This window comes from Bubalus kerabau, chromosome 1, assembly GCF_029407905.1.
Source record: "Bubalus kerabau isolate K-KA32 ecotype Philippines breed swamp buffalo chromosome 1, PCC_UOA_SB_1v2, whole genome shotgun sequence".
In the NCBI taxonomy this organism is placed as follows: Eukaryota; Metazoa; Chordata; class Mammalia; order Artiodactyla; family Bovidae; genus Bubalus; species Bubalus kerabau.
Window position 1 is genome coordinate 65,969,168 of NC_073624.1, and position 20,796 is coordinate 65,989,963.

Below are 20,796 nucleotides of genomic sequence, written 5' to 3' on the forward strand. Positions count from 1 at the left end.
CTCTAAACCTGAAAAAGAATGAGTTGGAACTGCCCCAGCACAGGCCTGGGCCTGACTTACCATCTTGCAGGCCTGTCTGCTGATTGCCAGGACACACAGCGCTTCCCTGGACTCAAACTTCCAACAACAGAAAAGGCAGGTTGTGGAATGGGAGACTAGGGGGCTGCAGGACAACACAGAGAGCTCTTCTCCCAGGACTGAGAATGCTGCCCCCTCTGATGACCGGGCCTCCTACTCAGATGAGGCTGCTGGGTGCCCTGTGCATCCTTGACTCTTGCCCACAGGTATTTTCAGTGGAGACAGGACCCTTTACCTCCTCCAGGCCATTTCCATCCCATGGGATGGGGAAACCAAGGCACGCCCTAAGGAGGTGACTAGAGACAGAGCACGTGGGGCTGAGCCCCTTCCCAGAGGCTCACACCCTCCAGACATTGCAGATTCCTCAGGGTGGCAAGAGGGTCATGGGGCTGAGAGCTTTGAGATGCTGCCCAAGAAACAGGGCACAGATGTATGCTATTGGATCCCTGTTTCTCAGCCACAAAACTTTGTCCTTCCTTCCCAATATCCCAGAGCCTCAGGAGAAGCCTGGGGCAGAGATGAGGAAGAGGATGAGCTACCTGACCTTAGAAATGGAGAGCTCCCTCCTTCCACCTTCTCTCCTTCTTCTTGAAGTATCATCCCTCACACAGCACCCAACTAGACTTGACTTGATAGGGCCCTGGCCCTTGGGGAGCTCCGGTAGACCATGGCATCCATCAGGAAGGAGGGCAGGTAGCTCATAGGAAGTAGACAAGCTTGGCATCCCAGTCAGGTGAGTATTGGGTGTGTGGGTGGCAGGCAGTCAGGGTGTGTCCATGCAGTTCATGACCAAGCACAGAGATTCAGCTTGTATTTTTCCCAAATATTTTCGGTTATTTTGATGTCTGTTCAGGATAAGAGAATTTCCGCCCTTCCCTCCCCTGTAAACCCATGCCCCAAATTAATCATTCAAATTCCCCAAGAAGCACCCAAACTCTTACCTCAGGAATAACTGTTCCACACTAAGCAACCTCTGGCTCTATTCCTGAGAATATCCAATACATAAATTGGATATTTCTATAGACACTAGAGTGGGCTTCTTTGGTGGCTCACTGGTAAAGAATCTGCCTGCCAATGCACAAGACTTGGGCTCGATCCCTGGGTGGGGAAGATCCCCTGGAGGAGGAAATGGCAACCCACTTCAGTATTCTTGCCTGGAAAATCCCATGGACAGAGGAGCCTGGAGGGCTACAGTCCATGGAGTCACAAAGAGTTGGACACAACTTGGTGACTAAACAACAATAAACGCTGAAATCTAAGCACATGAAAACCATCTGCTCTAATGTCAGTTTGTCTTGAGTCCACAAGTCTCTGTCCTCCCTAGATTCAGTTTCTTCCCCAAACAACAAGGAATTCAGATGAGACAGTGGTCCCCAGGTCTACCAAGCCTGAATCCTTTCCTTCTGTCACCAATTGACCACATGGGACCCTGAGGATAGAGCTAATGTCCTCACTGTGTGGATGACTCAGAGCCTGGAGGATGGACCTAAGACTAGAGGAGGTGCTAATGATGGACCCAGGCTTCCAGACAAGGGTTTACTTCTCACCCCAAGGTCCACAGCTCACTCACCTGATGCCAGGAATAGCTCCCCACAGAGTTCTTGGACCTATGGAATTGCCCAAACCCATGCCTCCCGGAAGCCCCCATCCAGAACCTCAGGATTACTCATGCTGGTCTTGAAGTAACTGTGCTTGATCCTAGCCACCTTTACCCCAAAGGTGGTAGGAGAGTTCCCTGCTCGAGGCTAAGAGGCAGAGAGGCAAGGCATTCAGAATTTCAGGAAACAAACAGAAAACAATAGAATCTCAATTCAGAATGGAGTTGGATAATCTTGAAAGTTTGAGGAGTTATGAAGTGTAGCAGCCAGGGAGAGAAAATTTATGATGATGGTACTCTTTCTGTATAGAACTTGAATAATTTTTGAAATAGTTTATTTATATGGGCTTGTCAACTTGGGGTGTGTGTGTTAGTTGCTCAGTCATGTCTGACCCTTTGTGATTCCATGGACTGTAGCCCACCAGGCTCCTCTGACCATGGAATTCTTCAGGAAAGAATACTGGAGTGAGTTGCCATTATCTTCTCCAGGAGATCTTCCCGTCCCAGGGATGGAACCTGGGTCTCCTGCATTTCAGGTGGATTCTTTATGGGCTGAGCCACCAGGGAAGTCCCTTATCAACTCTAAATCCTGCCAACAGTGGTGCAAGGCACCACTTATAAGCTATTTCCTCCTATTCTCTGCACATGTATTCAATTATCAGAGTTTGCTAATATAACCTCCTTCATACTCAGTTCTCTCTCTCCCCTCTCCTGCTCTAGCCAACAACCTGGCCATCTGTCAGTTCGGTTATCATAACTGTCCTCTAAGGAACACCTTCCTGCCTGTTGTCTCAGCTCCCCCGCATTCAAAGCCACCCCTTGCTCTAGAGGCTGATTTGACTATTTTAACTCCCCTGGTTAAATCTCTTCTGTGGGGTTCCATTGCCATTAGAAAGATGGTCTCCAACCTTTCCAAGGCCTACATCTTTCTACAAGCCCACCATGCCTATCTGTCCCTGGTGGACCCCACAGCTTAGGCCATCCACAGTCACTCATTGAGCTGGGCATAGGCTGACACCATTCTCATACCCTGAAGCCTTCCTGCTCTACTTTGCCCAATTGCCAGAGTCTCAAGTTCACTTCTTCAGTCCTCAGTTCAGACCCTTATCTCCTGAACCCTCACCTCATTTCACTGGCTACCAAGCCTACCTACCTTCGCTAATGTAGTCACAAGCGGCAAAAATGAGATAATGGCATTACTGTATCTCTTTTTCCTTTCTCAGCTGTCAGACACGGTAAAGGGCCAAATCTTCTTCTTCTTCTTTTTTTTTTTAATCTTTAGGGACTGGCTTCTTTTATTTTTTTTTTATATTTTATTTTATTTTTAAACTTTACATAATTGCATTAGTTTTGCCAAATATCAAAATGAATCCGCCACAGGTACACATGTGTTCCCCATCCTGAACCCTCCTCCCTCCTCCCTCCCCATTCCATCCCTCTGGGTCGTCCCAGTGCACCAGCCCCAAGCATCCAGTATCGTGCATCGAACCTGGACTGGCAACTCATTTCATACATGATATTTTACATGTTTCAATGCCATTCTCCCAAATCTTCCCACCCTCTCCCTCTCTCACAGAGTCCATAAGACTGTTCTATACATCAGTGTCTCTTTTGCTGTCTCGTACACAGGGTTATTGTTACCATCTTTCTAAATTCCATATATATGCGTTAGTATACTGTATTGGTGTTTTTCTTTCTGGCTTACTTCACTCTGTATAATAGGCTCCAGTTTCATCTGCCTCATTAGAACTGATTCAAATGTATTCTTTTTAATGGCTGAGTAATATTCCATTGTGTATATGTACCACAGCTTTCTTATCCATTCATCTGCTGATGGACATCTAGGTTGCTTCCATGTCCTGGCTATTATAAACAGTGCTGCGATGAACATTGGGGTACACGTGTCTCTTTCCCTTCTGGTTTCCTCAGTGTGTATGCCCAGCAGTGGGATTGCTGGATCATAAGGCAGTTCTATTTCCAGTTTTTTAAGGAATCTCCACACTGTTCTCCATAGTGGCTGTACTAGTTTGCATTCCCACCAACAGTGCAAGAGGGTTCCCTTTTCTCCACACCCTCTCCAGCATTTATTACTTGTAGACTTTTGGATCGCAGCCATTCTGACTGGTGTGAAATGGTACCTCATAGTGGTTTTGATTTGCATTTCTCTGATAATGAGTGATGTTGAGCATCTTTTCATGTGTTTGTTAGCCATCTGTATGTCTTCTTTGGAGAAATGTCTATTTAGTTCTTTGGCCCACTTTTTGATTGGGTCATTTATTTTTCTGGAGTTGAGCTGTAGGAGTTGCTTGTATATTCTCGAGATTACTTGTTTGTCAGTTGCTTCATTTGCTATTATCTTCTCCCATTCTGAAGGCTGTCTTTTCACCTTGCTTAGAGTTTCCTTTGATGTGCAGAAGCTTTTAAGGTTAATTAGGTCCCATTTGTTTATTTTTGCTTTTATTTCCAATATTCTGGGAGGTGGGTCATAGAGGATCCTGCTGTGATGTATGTCAGAGAGTGTTTTGCCTATGTTCTCCTCTAGGAGTTTTATAGTTTCTGGTCTTACGTTGAGATCTTTAACCCATTTTGAGTTTATTGTTGTGTATGGTGTTAGAAAGTGTTCTAGTTTCATTCTTTTACAAGTGGTTGACCAGATTTCCCAGCACCACTTGTTAAAGAGATTGTCTTTTCTCCATTGTATATTCTTGCCTCCTTTGTCAAAGATAAGGTGTCCATATGTGCGTGGATTTATCTCTGGGCTTTCTATTTTGTTCCATTGATCTATATTTCTGTCTTTGTGCCAGTACCATACTGTCTTGATAACTGTGGCTTTGTAGTAGAGCCTGAAGTCAGGCAAGTTGATTCCTCCAGTTCCATTCTTCTTTCTCAAGATCACTTTGGCTATTTGAGGTTTTTTGTATTTCCATACAAATTGTGAAATTATTTGTTCTAGCTCTGTGAAGAATGCTGTTGGTAGCTTGATAGGGATTGCATTGAATCTATAGATTGCTTTGGGTAGTATACTCATTTTCACTATATTGATTCTTCCAATCCATGAACATGGTATATTTCTCCATCTGTTAATGTCCTCTTTGATTTCTTTCACCAGTGTTTTATAGTTTTCTATATATAGGTCTTCAGTTTATTTAGGTAGATATATTCCTAAGTATTTTATTCTTTCCGTTGCAATGGTGAATGGAATTGTTTCCTTAATTTCTCTTTCTGTTTTCTCATTATTAGTGTATAGGAATGCAAGGGATTTCTGGGTGTTGATTTTATATCCTGCAACTTTACTATAGTCATTGATTAGTTCTAGTAATTTTCTGGTGGAGTCTTTAGGGTTTTCTATGTAGAGGATCATGTCATCTGCAAACAGTGAGAGCTTTACTTCTTCTTTTCCAATTTGGATTCCTTTTATTTCTTTTTCTGCTCTGATTGCTGTGGCCAAAACTTCCAAAACTATGTTGAATAGTAATGGTGAAAGTGGGCACCCTTGTCTTGTTCCTGACTTTAGAGGAAATGCTTTCAATTTTTCACCATTGAGGATAATGTTTGCTGTGGGTTTGTCATATATAGCTTTTATTATGTTGAGGTATATTCCTTCTATTCCTGCTTTCTGGAGAGTTTTTATCATAAATGGATGTTGAATTTTGTCAAAGGCTTTCTCTGCATTTATTGAGATAATCATATGGTTTTTATTTTTCAATTTGTTAATGTGGTGTATTACATTGATTGATTTGCGGATATTGAAGAATCCTTGCATCCCTGGGATAAAGCCCACTTGGTCATGGTGTATGATCTTTTTAATGTGTTGTTGGATTCTGATTGCTAGAATTTTGTTAAGGATTTTTGCATCTATGTTCATCAGTGATATTGGCCTGTAGTTTTCTTTTTTTGTGGGATCTTTGTCAGGTTTTGGTATTAGGGTGATGGTGGCCTCATAAAATGAGTTTGGAAGTTTACCATCCTCTGCAATTTTCTGAAAGAGTTTGAGTAGGATAGGTGTTAGCTCTTCTCTAAATTTTTGGTAGAATTCAGCTGTGAAGCCGTCTGGACCTGGGCTTTTGTTTGCTGGGAGATTTTTTATTACAGTTTCAATTTCCGTGCTTGTGATGGGTCTGTTAAGATTTTCTATTTCTTCCTGATCGAGTTTTGGAAAGTTGTACTTTTCTAAGAATTTGTCCATTTCTTCCACGTTGTCCATTTTATTGGCATATAATTGTTGATAGTAGTCTCTTATGATCCTTTGTATTTCTGTGTTGTCTGTTGTGATCTCTCCATTTTCATTTCTAATTTTATTGATTTGATTTTTCTCCCTTTGTTTCTTGATGAGTCTGGCTAATGGTTTGTCAATTTTATTTATCCTTTCAAAAAACCAGCTTTTGGTTTTGTTGATTTTTGCTATGATCTCTTTCGTTTCTTTTGCATTTATTTCTGCTCTAAGTTTTAATATTTCTTTCCTTCTACTAACCCTGGGGTTCTTCATTTCTTCCTTTTCTAGTTGCTTTAGGTGTAGAGTTAGGTTATTTATTTGACTTTTTTCTTGTTTCTTGAGGTGTGCCTGTATTGCTATGAACTTTCCCCTTAGGACTGCTTTTACCGTGTCCCACAGGTTTTGGGTTGTTGTGTTTTCATTTTCATTCATTTCTATGCAAATTTTGATTTCTTTTTTGATTTCTTCTGTGATTTGTTGGTTATTCAGCAGCGTGTTGTTCAGCCTCCATATGTTGGAATTTTTAATAGTTTTTCTCTTGTAATTGAGATCTAATCTTACTGCATTGTGGTCAGAAAAGATGCTTGGAATGATTTCTATTTTTTTGAATTTACCAAGGCTAGCTTTATGGCCCAGGATGTGATCTATCCTGGAGAAGGTTCCATGTGCACTTGAGAAAAAGGTGAAGTTCATTGTTTTGGGATGAAATGTCCTATAGATATCAATTAGGTCTAACTGGTCTATTGTATCGTTTAAAGTTTGTGTTTCCTTGTTAATTTTCTGTTTAGTTGATCTATCCATAGTTGTGAGTGGGGTATTAAAGTCTCCCACTATTATTGTGTTATTGTTAATTTCCCCTTTCATACTTGTTAGCATTTGTCTTACATACTGCGGTGCTCCCGTGTTGGGTGCATATATATTTATAATTGTTATATCTTCTTCTTGGATTGATCCTTTGATCATTATGTAGTGACCATCTTTGTCTCTTTTCACAGTCTTTGTTTCAAAGTCTATTTTATCTGATATGAGTATTGCTACTCCTGCTTTCTTTTGGTCCCTATTTGCATGGAAAATCTTTTTCCAGCCCTTCACTTTCAGTCTGTATGTGTCCCCTGTTTTGAGGTGGGTCTCTTGTAGACAACATATGCAGGGGCTTGTTTTTGTATCCATTCAGCCAGTCTTTGTCTTTTGGTTGGGGCATTCAACCCATTTACATTAAAGTAATTACTGATAAGTATGATCCCGTTGCCATTTACTTTATTGTTTTGGGTTCGAATTTATACACACTTTTTGTGTTTCCTGTCTAGAGAATATCCTTTAGTATTTGTTGGAGAGCTGGTTTGGTGGTGCAGAATTCTCTCAGCTTTTGCTTGTCTGAAAAGCTTTTGATTTCTCCTTCATACTTGAATGAGATCCTTGCTGGGTACAATAATCTGGGCTGTAGGTTATTTTCTTTCATCATTTTAAGTATGTCTTGCCATTCCCTCCTGGCTTGAAGAGTTTCTATTGAAAGATCAGCTGTTATCCTTATGGGTATTCCCTTGTGTGTTATTTGTTGTTTTTCCCTTGCTGCTTTTAATATTTGTTCTTTGTGTTTGATCTTTGTTAATTTGATTACTATGTGTCTTGGGGTGTTTCGCCTTGGGTTTATCCTGTTTGGGACTCTCTGGGTTTCTTGGACTTGGGTGATTATTTCCTTCCCCATTTTAGGGAAGTTTTCAAATATTATCTCCTCAAATATTTTCTCATGGTCTTTCTTTTTGTCTTCTTCTTCTGGGACCCCTATGATTCGAATGTTGTAGCATTTAATATTGTCCTGGAGGTCTCTGAGATTGTCCTCATTTCTTTTAATTTGTTTTTCTTTTATCCTCTCTGATTCATTTATTTCTACCATTCTATCTTCTAATTCACTAATCCTATCTTCTGCCTCTGTTATTCTACTATTTGTTGCCTCCAGAGTGTTTTTAATTTCACTTATTGCATTATTCATTATATATTGACTCTTTTTTATTTCTTCTAAGTCCTTGTTAAACCTTTCTTGCATCTTCTCAATCCTTGCCTCCAGGCTATTTATCTGTGATTCCATTTTAATTTCAAGATTTTGGATCAATTTCACTATCATTATTCGGAATTCTTTATCAGGTAGATTCCCTATCCCTTCCTCTTTTGTTTGGGTTGGTGGGCATTTATCCTGTTCCTTTATCTGCTGGCTATTCCTCTGTCTCTTCATCTTGTTTAAATTGCTGAGTTTGGGGTGTCCTTTCTGTATTCTGGCAGTTTGTGGAGTTCTCTTTATTGTGGCGTTTCCTCGCTGTGTGTGGGTTTGTACAGGTGGCTTGTCACGGTTTCCTGGTTAGGGAAGCTTGTGTCGATGTTCTGGTGGATGGAGCTATATTTCTTCTCTCTGGAGTGTAATGAAATGTCCAGTAATGTGTTATGAGATGTCTATGGTTTTGGGGTGACTTTGGGCAGCCTGTATCTTGAAGCTCAGGGCTGTGTTCCTTTGTTGCTGGAGAATTTGCTTGGTATGTCTTGCCCTGGAACTTGTTGGCCCTTGTGTGGTGCTTGGTTTCAGTGTCGGTATGGAGGCATTTGATGAGCTCCTGTCAATTAATGTTGCTTGGAGTCAGGAGTGCCCTGGAGTCAGGGTTTGGACTTAAGCCTCCTACTTCCAGTTATCGGTCTTATTTTTACAGTAGTTTCAAAACTTCTCCTTCTATACAGCACCGTTGATAAAACATCTACATTAAAGATGAAAAGTTTCTCTACTGTGAGGGTCACTCAGAGAGGTTCACAGCGTTACATGGAGAAGAGAAGTGGGAGGAGGGAGTTAGAGGTGACCCAAATGAGATGAGGTGGAATCAATAGTGGAGAGAGTGGGCTAGTCAGTAGTCACTTCCTTATGTGCACTCCACAACTGGACCACTCAGAGATGTTCACGGAGTTATACAGAGAAGAGAAGAAGGAGGCAGGAGACAGAGGTGGCCAGAAGGATAAAAGGGGGAAATGAAAAGGAGGGAGACAGATCCAGCCAGTAATCAGTTCCCTAAGTGTTCTCCACCATCTGGAACACACAGGAATTCACAGAGTTGGGTAGAGTAGAGAGGGCTTGGGGAGGAGATACAGGTGACCTGGTGGAGAAAACGGAGAGTCCAAAGGGAGAGAGAGCAGTCAAGCCAGTAATCTCGTTCCCTAGTGAAAAATGGGTCCTGAAGATTGGGTTCTTAAAGGTACAAAATTGGTAACAAATACATAAAAGCAAAAATTAAAAATCTAGAGTAGAGTTTGGAATTTTAAAAATGTGATGTTAATGAAAAGAAGAAGGAAAAGAAAGAGAGAAAAAATGAACAAAGAAAAACAAACAAGGTTGCAAAAATTATAAAGAAACTACAGGTACAAAATTGATAACTAATACCAAAAAGCAAAAGTTAAAAATCTAGAGTAGAGTTTGGAATTTCAAAAATACAATGTTAAAAAAAAGAAGAAGAAAAATAAAGAGAGAAAACAAACAAACCAACAAAAATAATGTCGCAAAAATTATAAAGAAAATACAGGTACAAAATTGATATCAAATACCAAAAAGCATAAATTAAAAATCTTGAGTAGAGTTTGGAATTGCAGATATACGATGTTATATAAAAGAAGAAGAGAAAGAAACAGAGGAAAAAAAAAGTCACAGAAATTATGAAAAAAACTATAGGTACAAAATTGATAACATATACCAAAAGGCTAAAATTAAAAATCTAGAGTAGAGTTTGGAATTTCAAAAATACAATGTTAAAGAAAAGAAGAAAAAGAAACAAAACAAAACAAAACAAAACATGGTCAAAAAATTATAAAATATATATATGAAGTTTGATGAAGAAAAAAAAATAGGGTCTTTTTTTTTTTTTTTTGCAAAGTGATAGTTATAAAAGTGAAAATTAAAGGACAATAGAGGACTTAAAATTTAAAAAAAAAATTAAAAAAAAGAAAGAAAGAAAGATTGATCGTAAAAATAGTAAAAATATATCTAGGTCTTTCTCTGGTTTTGTTGTGAGTATTGTGGGTTCAGTTCATGTTTGGCTAGTTCCTTGGTCTGACTTATATTTCTCAAGATCTATAGGCCCCTTCCTATGTAGTTCGTAGTAACCACAGGGTTTTAATCTATGGCCTGTAGCTTCCAAGGCGTTTCCCTCTGTTATAGCTTCTTCTGTTTGCTGGTCTCTTCAGTGTCTGGTTCCCGCCCTGACACAAAGGGGACGGTGGAGGACACTATTTTTTTTATTTTATTTAGGCTCACTTGTTCAGCCGCGCTGTGGGGAGGGAGGGAGGGAGGGATGCTGCAAACAGATAACACTGGCATGCACTCGCAGTGCCTCAGCCACACTGGGTCTGCCCCCGCTCACGGCGCGTGTAGCCTCCCTGCCCACACTGCTCGGGCTCTAGGTTGTTCCGCCGGGAACAATCAGAGGCCGGCCCTGGGCTGAGCTCCCAGGTCCAAGCCGCTCAGGTTCAGGCACCCGGGTAGTCCTCAGAGGTGCAGACTCGGTTGGGCCTGCGTTTTGTGCTCTTCCCAGATCCGAGCAGCTCAGGTGATGAGGTGTTTGGCGGGCGCCAATGCTGCGACTTATCGCCTCCCCGCCACTCGGTCATCTGGGTTTTTCTGGGTGTAAAACCGGCGCACCTTCTCAGGCAGATGTTGACCGTCCAGACCCCCAGGAAGTTTTAGTTAGCAAAGAAGCCTGCTTACAGTTTTATAGATAGTGTCTCTCTGGGGCTGCGATTGCCCCCTTCTGGCTCTGGCTGCCTGTCACTGGAGGGGGAAGGTCTGCAGCCGGCTATCTCTGTTCAGTCCTTTGTTCTGTGCGCAGGCCTGGCGGTGTCTTAGGTTAGGGCTGGCTTTTCGCGTGGTAGATATCCCACAGTCTGGTTTGCTAGCCCAAATTATTTCGCTCGGATAGCGCTCAGGACATTCGGGCTGATTCTTACTCTACGGGACACAGCCCGCGCCGCGCTTCCCTGCCCAGCCCCCGCTTGCTAATGCCGTGTGCAGGCGTCTGCGCTACTTCTCCGCTGGGGGAGTTACCGTAGGGCTCACAATCTGCGATTTTTAATTGTTTTTTGTTTTGTTTTGTTTTTCTCCCTTTTATGTTGCCCTCTGTGCTTCCAAAGCTCGGCACAGATTTGGCAGTGAGAAGGTTTCCTGGTGTTTAGAAACTTCTCTCTTTTTAAGACTCCCTTCCCGGGACGGAACTCCGTCCCTCCCTCTTTTGTCTCTTTTTTTGTCTTTTATATTTTTTCCTACCTCCTTTTGAAGAGTTGGGTTGCTTTTCTGGGTGCCTGATGTCCTCTTCCAGCATTCAGAAGTTGTTTTGTGGAATTTACTCGACGTTTAAATGCTCTTTTGATGAATTTGTGGGGGAGAAAGTGTTCTCCCCGTCCTACTCCTCCGCCATCTTGGCTCCTCCTCTGGGCCAAATCTTCTTGAACCAGGAACACTTTTTGAGGACTCACAGAAGTGCCCAAGAAATATCTGTTGATTCGAGTTAAGTGTTCCATGCCCCTCTTTGCAGAGAAGGCAATGGCACCCCACTCCAGTGTTCTTGCCTGGGGAATCCCAGGGACGGGGGAGCCTGGTGGGCTGCCGTCTATGGGGTCGCATAGAGTCAGACCCGACTGAAGCGACTTAGCAGCAGCCCATCTTTGAGGGCTCCCTGAAGCTGAATATCGCAAGGGTTATGGACATGGGCTCCACAGCCAAGTAATCCAGATTCCAGTTATGCCTCGGATACTTTCTGAATGTGGGCCCACATCAAAGGTGGGGAGTGGTTGAAGCAAACTCTATAGTCCTGGAGCCCATTCTGACACCCGAAACTTAGAAAGGTGCTTCCCAATGAGAGACCTACACAGAGCAAGAGAGAGGGGTTGGAAGGTCCGTGAAGAAAGGAAACCCCAACAAAAGTTGGCCCCCGCCCAGAGGCACAGAAGTAAGAGGAACAAGGGAGGGTCTTCATTCCAAGCCAATACCTGAGGGAATCTGAGAAGGACTCCATGCCGTACTTGAACGTGGAGGAGCCTCCAGCCAAAAGGTTCAACTGGTCCATGACACTGGAGGCATTGACCACATGGCCCCCTGCCTTCTACACCAGGAGCAGCAGGCTCAGGGTCACCTCAGTCACCCCCAACACATTCACCTCTAGCAGCTACCCAAAGCCCTGTTTGGTCAGCCACTCATTGGGTGCAGTGGGTGTGCAAATGCTGGCATTATTCACTAGACCTCAGAGTCCTGGGAAGAGTGAGGGCAAGAGGGGAACACTGTGCTGGGCCCAGGAGAGAGGACTCAGCCATGGTGCCAGGTCATCTTACAACTGAGTTTTTTAATTGAGTCAACAACAGTGTGCCATGAGGTAGAAGGGAAAAGAGTTCAGGAGAGGAAAAGAGGGTGTGGTGGCTGCAGGGCTGTCAGGGTTTGGATATTCTTTGAGCTATTGGAAAGCAGGGATGGTCCTACTCATTTTTCTGCCCATCAGTAGACAATAAGCCCCTTTATTAAGGTCACAGACAGAGTTTGGGAAAATAGAGTGATGCTCACAAATATCAGAGGAGAGAGACAGAGACTGGGAGAGAAGAATGGTAAGAAACAAAAATGAAGGGGAAACTAGAGAAGAGAAAAGAAAAGAAAAGGGAAATGAATGAAAAAAGAAACACCAAACAGGAAAAACAAAACAAAACAAAACATAAATAGTCACTTTCTGCAAGCTGGTTGGGAAAGACACACTTGAAAACCCTGGATAGGAGAATTTAGAGAATGGGCCTGCATTGCGCATCAGGAGACAAGCTTTGAAACAACCTGCACCAATTCCTAGGCAATATCAAGGCTTTGAAAATCAAAACACCTTGGGGATCTTCCCAGTAAATGAACAAACACAAAAAAATGTGGGTGGTATCTCTGTCCCCAACATGCTCTATGTGACCACTAGGTGGCCACAGTCATGCTCTCTGTCTTGGTGATGCCCAAGATCACCGTCTCCAGACTGTCTGATGTCTGGTACCTCAGCTGCTCAGCTCCTGCTCCATCAGACACGCATCCAGGGCCCTCAAGCATCGCAGGTCCAGCTGCTGGGCCAGCAGGTTCCTGAAGCCCGAGTCATAGTCCGTGATGAAGACGAACTTGTCCCAGAGGTGGCTCACCACTTGCCTCTCCCGGTACCAGCGCAGGAGGTAGTACAGGCCCACGAGGACTGCCAGGTACAGCCACAAGGCTTTGCAGGAGACAGTGCCTAAAGGCTGCAGTTGAACTAGAGTTCCAGCACTCTCTGTCATGGAGTACTCCGATATCCTCCTGTTCATACTGGAGTCCCTTCTGATCTAGATCTTATAGTTCAAACTGTCTATGCTTATGTCAACTTCACTCAGTAAATGTTTACTTCTGTTACATTCCAAATGATTCAATAAGTCACTGCATCTTTTAAAAAAAAGTATTTATTTATTTATTTGACTGTGTCAGGTCTTAGTTGCAGCATGCAGGATCTTCGTTGCATTGTGTGAGGTCTTTCAGTGGGAACATGTAGATGTGTCATGTGGCCTTCAGTAGCTGTGGCCCTCAGGCTTAGTTGCTCCACAGCATGTGGGATCTTAGTTCCCCAACCAGGGATTGAACCCACATCCCCTGCATTGTAAGGCAGATTCTTAACCACTGGAACACCAGGGAAATCTGAAGTCAATGCTTTTTTAAGGTATGTAATATTAAAACATACTGTTCAATGGCATAAAATCCCCCAAAGTCTCTATAACCTAATTTTTATAATTAGGAAGGTGAACTAAGATGACTGGGAGATACCTCCCACTTCAATTTGCACTCAGTCAAGAAATCTGTATGACTTTGTAAAAATGCCCTCTCCACTGAGTGCATAGTCAGACCATCATGAGAAGAGAGGATACACAGAGAGTCAGGGTCTCTGGAAGCACTGGGACATCAGGGGAATTCCTGCCCTGATCACAGTAGGTGCTCAGTAAGCATTAGCAAAGACATAAGACCGGGCTCCAGAAGTAACTCTCACTCACCTCCAGGGTCAGGGAAAGAGATCTGGGCTGGGGGACCTGGCAGGTAGCAAAGAATAGAGAGTAGTGACTCTATAGGAGGGGAGAGAGGGAAGACGGCAGGGAGGTTTCTGGTGAGGGAGATGCTACATGTCCCCAGGGAAGGTCCGGGCACTGCCTCTCCCTTACAGACCTCTCCTTGTTTGTCCATCCTTGTGTTAATCCTGGGATCCCAGGTCACACGATAATCTCCAGAAAGACACATTAGCCCCTCACTTCTGCAGACAAAGGGATGACCTCACTTCCTTCTTTAAATTCTCCTCAGGTGTTCCCACTCACCTCTACACCTCCGCGAGGTCTCCTGACTCTTCCTCTCAGAGACACACACCCACTGCTGCCCAAGGCCTTGTTCAAAATCACTGGGCCTAGGTAAATGTCTAAATTTTTATTTTAAGGGAATATAATCAATGGAAATTTAAGATTTCAAGACAAAACAAGAATTGGTTTCTGTGTTCTCTGTCAGGATCTCCACTGATGACACCACTTTCCAGCCAAGGTTGGCTGAGTTAGCACCTAAGCTCATGTGTCAGGCTGGTGGTCACCCCTCACACACATCCCTGATTACAAGTATCTTTAGGGAAGAAGAGTTTTTATTTCCCATGTGCATTGCAGTGGGAGGGGGACACTGGCCAGGGCCAAGGCACACCTGGAAGAGGTGGACAGGGGCAGAAGATGCAGGGGTCTGGACCCTCCCAGCTGCTCAACCCTCCCCTTAAGTATGGATTCCTCAGGGTGGCAGGAGGGCCATAAGGCTCAGAGCCTTGAGAGGCTGATCAAGGAACAGGACACAGACAAGAGCTACTGATCTCAGTTTCTCACTACAAAACATGTTTCTTCCTTCTATCCCAGAATCCTAAGTAATGTCCCAAAAGGAGACTGGGGAGGAGATGGGAGTGAGGTGGAAAGGTGTCCTGGTGACATGAAAACACCACTCTCCACTATATTTCCCTCCCCCGATGCATCCTCTCCCCACTCTGTACGCAACTACCCCCTACAATACACCCCAGTCTTGGGTTACAGGGCCTTAGCAGGCCGGGGGTTACTCCAGTACACCATGAGATCCACCAGGAAGCTGGGCAGGTAGCTCATGGGGAGGTAGATGAACTTGGCATCCCAGCCAGGTGAGTATCGGGTGCGGGGGTGGCAGGAGGTCAGGGCGTGCTCCATGCAGTTGGTCACCAAGGACAGATCCTGGCAGCAGGTTGTCAACAACAAGTCGACTGATTTCATGACTGTCCAGAATAAGAAAGAATCCAGACATATTTCCACCTCTGTCCATTCTGACTTAGGGATCAACTTATGGATCAATGTTCTTAAGAATCCCTAGGCCACCTAACTTGAATCAACCTACATTCTCAAATGAGTGCCCCATTCTTACACCAGGAGCAATGGTTCCACATGAAGTAACCTCTAATTCTTTTCCTGAGAATATCAGGACTACATAAACTGAAGGTGTCTACAAACAATAAATCTGAGGACATGAAAACCAGCTGTTCTAATGCCAGCTTGCCACTACACAGGGTCTTCCCTCTCTGGCTTCAGTTTCCTCCCAAAATAAAAAGAGGTTCAGGGAGACAGTGGTCCCCATGTCTACCAAGCCTGGAGACTTTCCCTAGATCACCAGGTGATTACATGCAACCCTGGGGACAGAGCCCATGTCCCCACTGTGTGGGTGACTCAGAGTCTGGAGGATGGATACGATACTGAAGGAAGTGCTAATGACTGACCCAGGCTTCCAGACAAGGGTTTATCTCTCTCCCCAAGGTCCACAGCTCACTCACGGTTAGCCATGAACTTCTCTCCATAGAGTTCCTTGATCTCTGGGCTGGCCTGATTCCATGATGCCTGGAGGCCCTGAAAGAGTGCCTTAGGGCTGGTCACAGCGGTCTTAAAATAACCAGGCTCGATCATAACCACCTTCACCCCAAAGTAGGAGAGCTCCCTCCTGCAAGGCAAACAGGCAGAGGGGCAAGGACTTCAGAGGTCTTCCAACATAAACACAAAAACACACCCAAAATTAGTAAGATGCCAAGAAAGACTGCAGCAGGATAAGCAGGAAATGCTGGGAGGTTGTGAAGTACAGAAAGCCAAAGGAGAAATCTAATGATGCTGTTATTCTGAATAGAGTTTGAATATTTTCCCTAATATTTTGTACACATGTGCCTACACCTCTAAATCCTACCAGCTGTGTTCCAAGGTACCGCTTAAGTACCATCTCTTCATATTCCCCTCACATCCAATTGATCACCAAACTTTCTATATTTTATCTGCTCTATACTCCTCAATTTCCTCTCTTCCTCTCCTAACAGATCTACTTCCTGGCCATCTATCAGCTGGATTGTTCTAACTATTCCCTAAATATCATCTCTTTACCTGAGTACACCCTTCCCCCACATTGGAGCTATCTTCAGCCCTGCATAAGGTAGGATTTCTACTGCTGATATGATTAATTGGTTCCCTTGATTAATTGCTTCCATGAGGTTACACTGCTTACAAGGTTGCCCCTACCTAATATTATAGCAGCAATATACATGGAACATGCTGTAGCCAATTATATCAGTGACAATTCTGCCTCACTTTCAGACTGTGGGACATCATCCAGGCAAAGTAAGTTCATGCCATCTCTACAGTCATGGAGCCCATCCTGATATCAAGAACTTAGGAAGGAGCTTCTCAAGGAATGCCTGGTAAAGTAAGAGAGACAATTACAGAAAAAAGAGCTCTAGTCAATGATGAAAGGAATACTGTGAAAGGCTCCCCAAGAAGCACAGAAGCAGGAGGACCAAGGTGGGCAGTCTGTCCCAGGCCATTACCTGAGAGAGTCTGAGAAGGCCTCCACGCCATACTTGGACATGCAATAGCCTCCACCAAAGAGGGCCACCCGGCCCATGATGCTGGAAACATTGACCACACGGCCCCTTGCCTTCCGCACCAGGGGCAGCACACTCAGGGTCACATCAATCACCCCCAACAGGTTCACGTCCAGAATCTTCACAAAGTCCTGTTTGGTCAGCCACTCGTTGGGTGCAGTGGGCGTGGAGATGCCAGCATTATTCACCAGACCCCAGAGCCCTGGGAACAGTGAAGGCAAGAGAACAACAGTGTGCCGAGTCTAGCAATGTGGATCCTGTCATGGTGCCAAGTCACCTTCCGACCTGGGAGGACTTTAGGAGAGAGGCTGCAGTGGGAGCAACTAGAGCAGAGACTACCATGCTCCTGGGGGTTTAGGGAGACCAGACCCAGTGAACAGTGGGAGGACAGAAGGCCAGCCTCCCTCCTGACTCAGTCTTCACACCCCACCCAGTGCCTGGTGACAAGGAACTGGGTAACAAGGAACCACAGTTTATGAATGCAGGTATTGAGCTTCAGATCTAGTGTGCCTATAGTCTGGAATTTGAGAATGAAATTTTGAATGTTCACAATCCATATTGCTTTTGCAGACATTATAAATATTCCTCTGACTTTTCAGATTTTCTGACTGAGTGCTCAACAGCTAGTATGAAGGAAAGAGAGGAAAACAGAGAGAAATAATGAGGAATGGAGGGAAAGAGAGGAAGAAAGGAGAAAACAGATAAAAGACAAAAATAAAAAGATGAATGAAGGTCAAAGGCAGATTGGTTGAGGAAAAGAGATCTGAAGTCCCAGGTTTGGGGGAACCGGTCGAGAGGCATGGTATTGACCTGTAGGGCCTGGCCCTGAAGCACCTGCATCAATATTGAGTCATATTCCTACAAAAATTTGGGAATTCAGTGAGTAGGTTTTCAGGAGAAGCCATGTTTCCCCAAATCGGAATTACATGTTTTCCCAGAAATCTCTACCCTCTCCCTCCCACAAAAGGCCACTCTGGCCCCAGTTCCCTCAGATCACAGGTTGCCCAGCTTCATAGAAACCTGTCTGTGAGACACAAAGACGCATCAAGAACTTAAAGACTTACCAACTAACAGAACTCAGGGCAGAACAGAAGGGTTCAGGGCAGTTGGGAACAGGATGTCAGAATGAACACACAGAATTAGTCCCTCCGCTGCTCAGCACCAAGTCTGCCCTTGTAGAAATGGATATTCCCCATTATTTGACCAAAGATCAAATTAATAGCCGTGATTAGAGCTTAGGGAATTGGGTAGAAAGAAGTTTACCTAGACATCATTTATGCTTAATGCAATGAATAAAATATGGGAACCAATTACATTCATACCATGAGGTACTTTTCATGAAGTAGAGCTATTCTAAAGAATATACTATTCTCAATCATTATTTATTAATTTTTGAACACATTTTTGTTACCTGTAAAATTGTTCACTTTCTTTCACTGGAAAATTAGGAAAGAGACTATGTCTAAATTGTAATATCATGTATGTCAAAATGTTATCAGCACTTATCTGTGGGTGGTAGGATTTGGGGTGATTTGGTTCTCATCCACATACTTTCCCCATTGTCCACCGTGTCATGTTTTAAATCTGTATTTAGATAAATTAAAGTTCTTTCCTTCTCCCATAAAACACAGGTACAACTATAGTACCACAAAGAGACGCATCACACATGGAGAACAACAAACAGAAAAAAGAGTATGTGACCCCACTGTAGTTTTCAGGCCTTCCTTAGACAACTCCTGAGAGTTCAGTGTCAGCACCGAAAATGAGTGACATTAAACCTCTAGTAGCCTGGCTATGGGTCACCAGCAAGACCATGTTCAGGTGCTGAGAACACAGCCCAGCTCCAGCCCTGCTCCCAGCCACCCATGCAGCCTTCCAGCCAGAGTCCCCCCTCTCCACCCCTCCTCCACAAAGTCCACGCTGATTACCTTGCTCACACAACAGTAAGAAAGCCAGACTTTTGCTGAGAGAGGAGGGGACACCAGACAGGTAGTCTGCAAGGACACAGTCTCATCAGGGAAATCTCTCCCCCAAACTACAGAAGCTAGGTCAGGAGGTGGGGGTATGGGGTGGCAGAGGTTTGGCTAGTCAGCTGGGTGAGGTGAAGAAGACAGGTGGGACTTCAAGTCACAGAAACAGCTTGGAATGTTCCCCAGGGAGCTGACAACCAGTGTCCCCTCACACAGAGAGAAGAAATAAACAAACAAGAAATCTGGGTATTACCTCTGTCCCCTACACGCTCTTTCACCCACTCGGTGGCCGCAGCAACGCTGTCTGTCTTGGTGACGTCCAGGATCACCGTCTGCAGCCTGTCTGATGTCTGGTTCCTCAGTTGCTCGGCTCCCTTCTCTGTCAGACATGCAGCCAGGACCCTCAAGCCTCTCAGGTCCAGCTGCCTGGCCAGCAGGTTCCCGAAGCCCGAGTCACAGCCTGTGATGAAGACGAACTTGTCCCGGAGGTGGCTCACCACCTGCCTCTCCCGGTACCAGCGCAGGAGGTAGTACAGGCCCACAAGGACTGCCAGGTACAGCCACATGGCCTTTTATGGGACAGACACACACAGCCTGGGGTGAAATAGAGTCTGGCTAGTGATCAGACAGGAGAAATTAAGAACACACAGGATTATTGTTGGCAAGCCAGGGTCCAAGCTCTTTCGCTTGGAGTTCTCAAGATTGTCCTGCTCACCTTCTTCAGTGAGTATGACTGACTCTAACCCCAATGCGTGCTCTTTGGTACACTTAACCCATTTCTAATAGATGTCAATGCATTTACGACACAGTCTCTTAGGGATGACAATAGGTTCCCAACCACCTCTGTCCTGTCCTCTCACTCCTCTCTGTTTGCCTCTGCCTGCCTCTCTCCCCTCCATCCCCACCCCACACATTGGACCCGCACATGGCATGGTTCCATGGCTCACGACTATCTTCTTCCTTTTGTCCCTTTCAAGTCTGGGACCTGAGTCTCCCAGATCTAAAGAATATTCTTCAGGGGGAATATACTTAGATTCACAAAACACATGGCTTCAAAACCCAGTTCGTCTGCCAACTAGCTGTATGGCTTAGACTTTGACCTGGTTTCCTCCTCTGGCTCAGCTCACAGAATTCCCTCCTAAAAGACTAAATACCCTCAGCTTCTCTAGGATTAGAAGGAGAACGCAAAAGAGAATAAGATCTCACCTGGTTCCCTGGACCAGAAAGTGTTCAGAAGAACAGTGGGGGTGTCTGAGGCACTACGAGGAAACAGGAAGGGGATGAGGGGACACAGGTAATGGTGAGATTTCTCCCAGATACTGGGATGGGTCTTGGAAGGACTCACACAAAGTTGCTCTAACAGTTGTTCCCCTTTTACTCTGTGCAGATGCCCTGCCCACAGACCTGTGTGCCCGGCTCCATTGGCCTCTCCCTTCTGTGCTAAGCCCCTGCCCATCCCAGCACCACACCCAGAATCCTGACCAATCAGACACTGAGAAGAGACTGATTTGAACCATGGTAAGCATTAACTGGAGTTCTAACTCTGGCAAGCAGGGAGATCTATAAATCACAATGATGGAAAGGAATAATTGCAGTTTGTGTTAGGGTAACAGTGGAGAGGAGGAGGAAGCTGACCCCTCAGGAGACTAAAGAAAGGACCTGAGACTGGACCTCAGAACAGCTGTGCATGGAGGAGTTCACGGGGAGGTGGAGGATACCATCCAGTAACAGGGGTGGACCACCAGGATCATGGGGCTGGAAAGAAGGACAGGGACAGAAGGAGCCGGGGTCAATGCCCTGGACATCTCCTCACTGTCCACATTTATCACACCTATAACTCCAAGTAAGGAAAGAAAATGGACACTGGGATGAAGGAGAGGCTTCCCCAAGGACACAGAGGCTCAGATGCTCCTGGAACCCACCCCAGCAGCCAAAAAACAGAGAGGAGATGACAGATTAGCCTTTACTGGTCATTTCCACCTGCAG

The 20,796-nt window shown here is 44.6% G+C and overlaps 1 protein-coding gene and 1 pseudogene across 2 annotated transcripts; both read right to left on the bottom strand.

Moving 5' to 3' along the window:
• Window positions 1–1,685: 1,685 nt before the first annotated feature.
• LOC129648307 (retinol dehydrogenase 16-like) lies at window positions 1,686–13,220 on the bottom strand (annotated as a pseudogene).
• A 1,419-nt stretch (window positions 13,221–14,639) lies between these two features.
• LOC129641623 (retinol dehydrogenase 16-like) lies at window positions 14,640–19,376 on the bottom strand. 2 transcript variants are annotated; one of them, XM_055566289.1, is made up of 4 exons: window positions 19,064–19,376; window positions 16,784–17,042; window positions 15,752–15,915; window positions 14,640–15,202 (listed from the first exon to the last, which is right to left on the bottom strand). In XM_055566289.1, exons 1-4 carry the CDS (start codon window positions 19,374–19,376, stop codon window positions 14,985–14,987), a joined length of 954 nt encoding a protein of 317 aa, XP_055422264.1. In that variant the 3' UTR covers window positions 14,640–14,984. The 2 variants fall into 2 exon arrangements, with proteins under 2 accessions (XP_055422264.1, XP_055422265.1); XM_055566290.1 differs by lacking the exon at window positions 16,784–17,042 and having other exon boundaries at window positions 19,064–19,215.
• Window positions 19,377–20,796: the final 1,420 nt, after the last annotated feature.

Bases quoted from the DNA above. Each gene is read 5' to 3' on its own strand.
- LOC129641623 (XM_055566289.1), bottom strand. From the start codon at position 19,376: ATGTGGCTGTACCTGGCAGTCCTTGTGGGCCTGTACTACCTCCTGCGC. The intron at 17,043-19,063 runs GTAATACCCAGA...CACTGTTCCCAG, and splicing joins AGAGCGTGTAGGGGACAGAG to GGCTCTGGGGTCTGGTGAAT. The intron at 15,203-15,751 runs GTGAGTGAGCTG...TATTCTGGACAG, and splicing joins AGAGAAGTTCATGGCTAACC to TCATGAAATCAGTCGACTTG.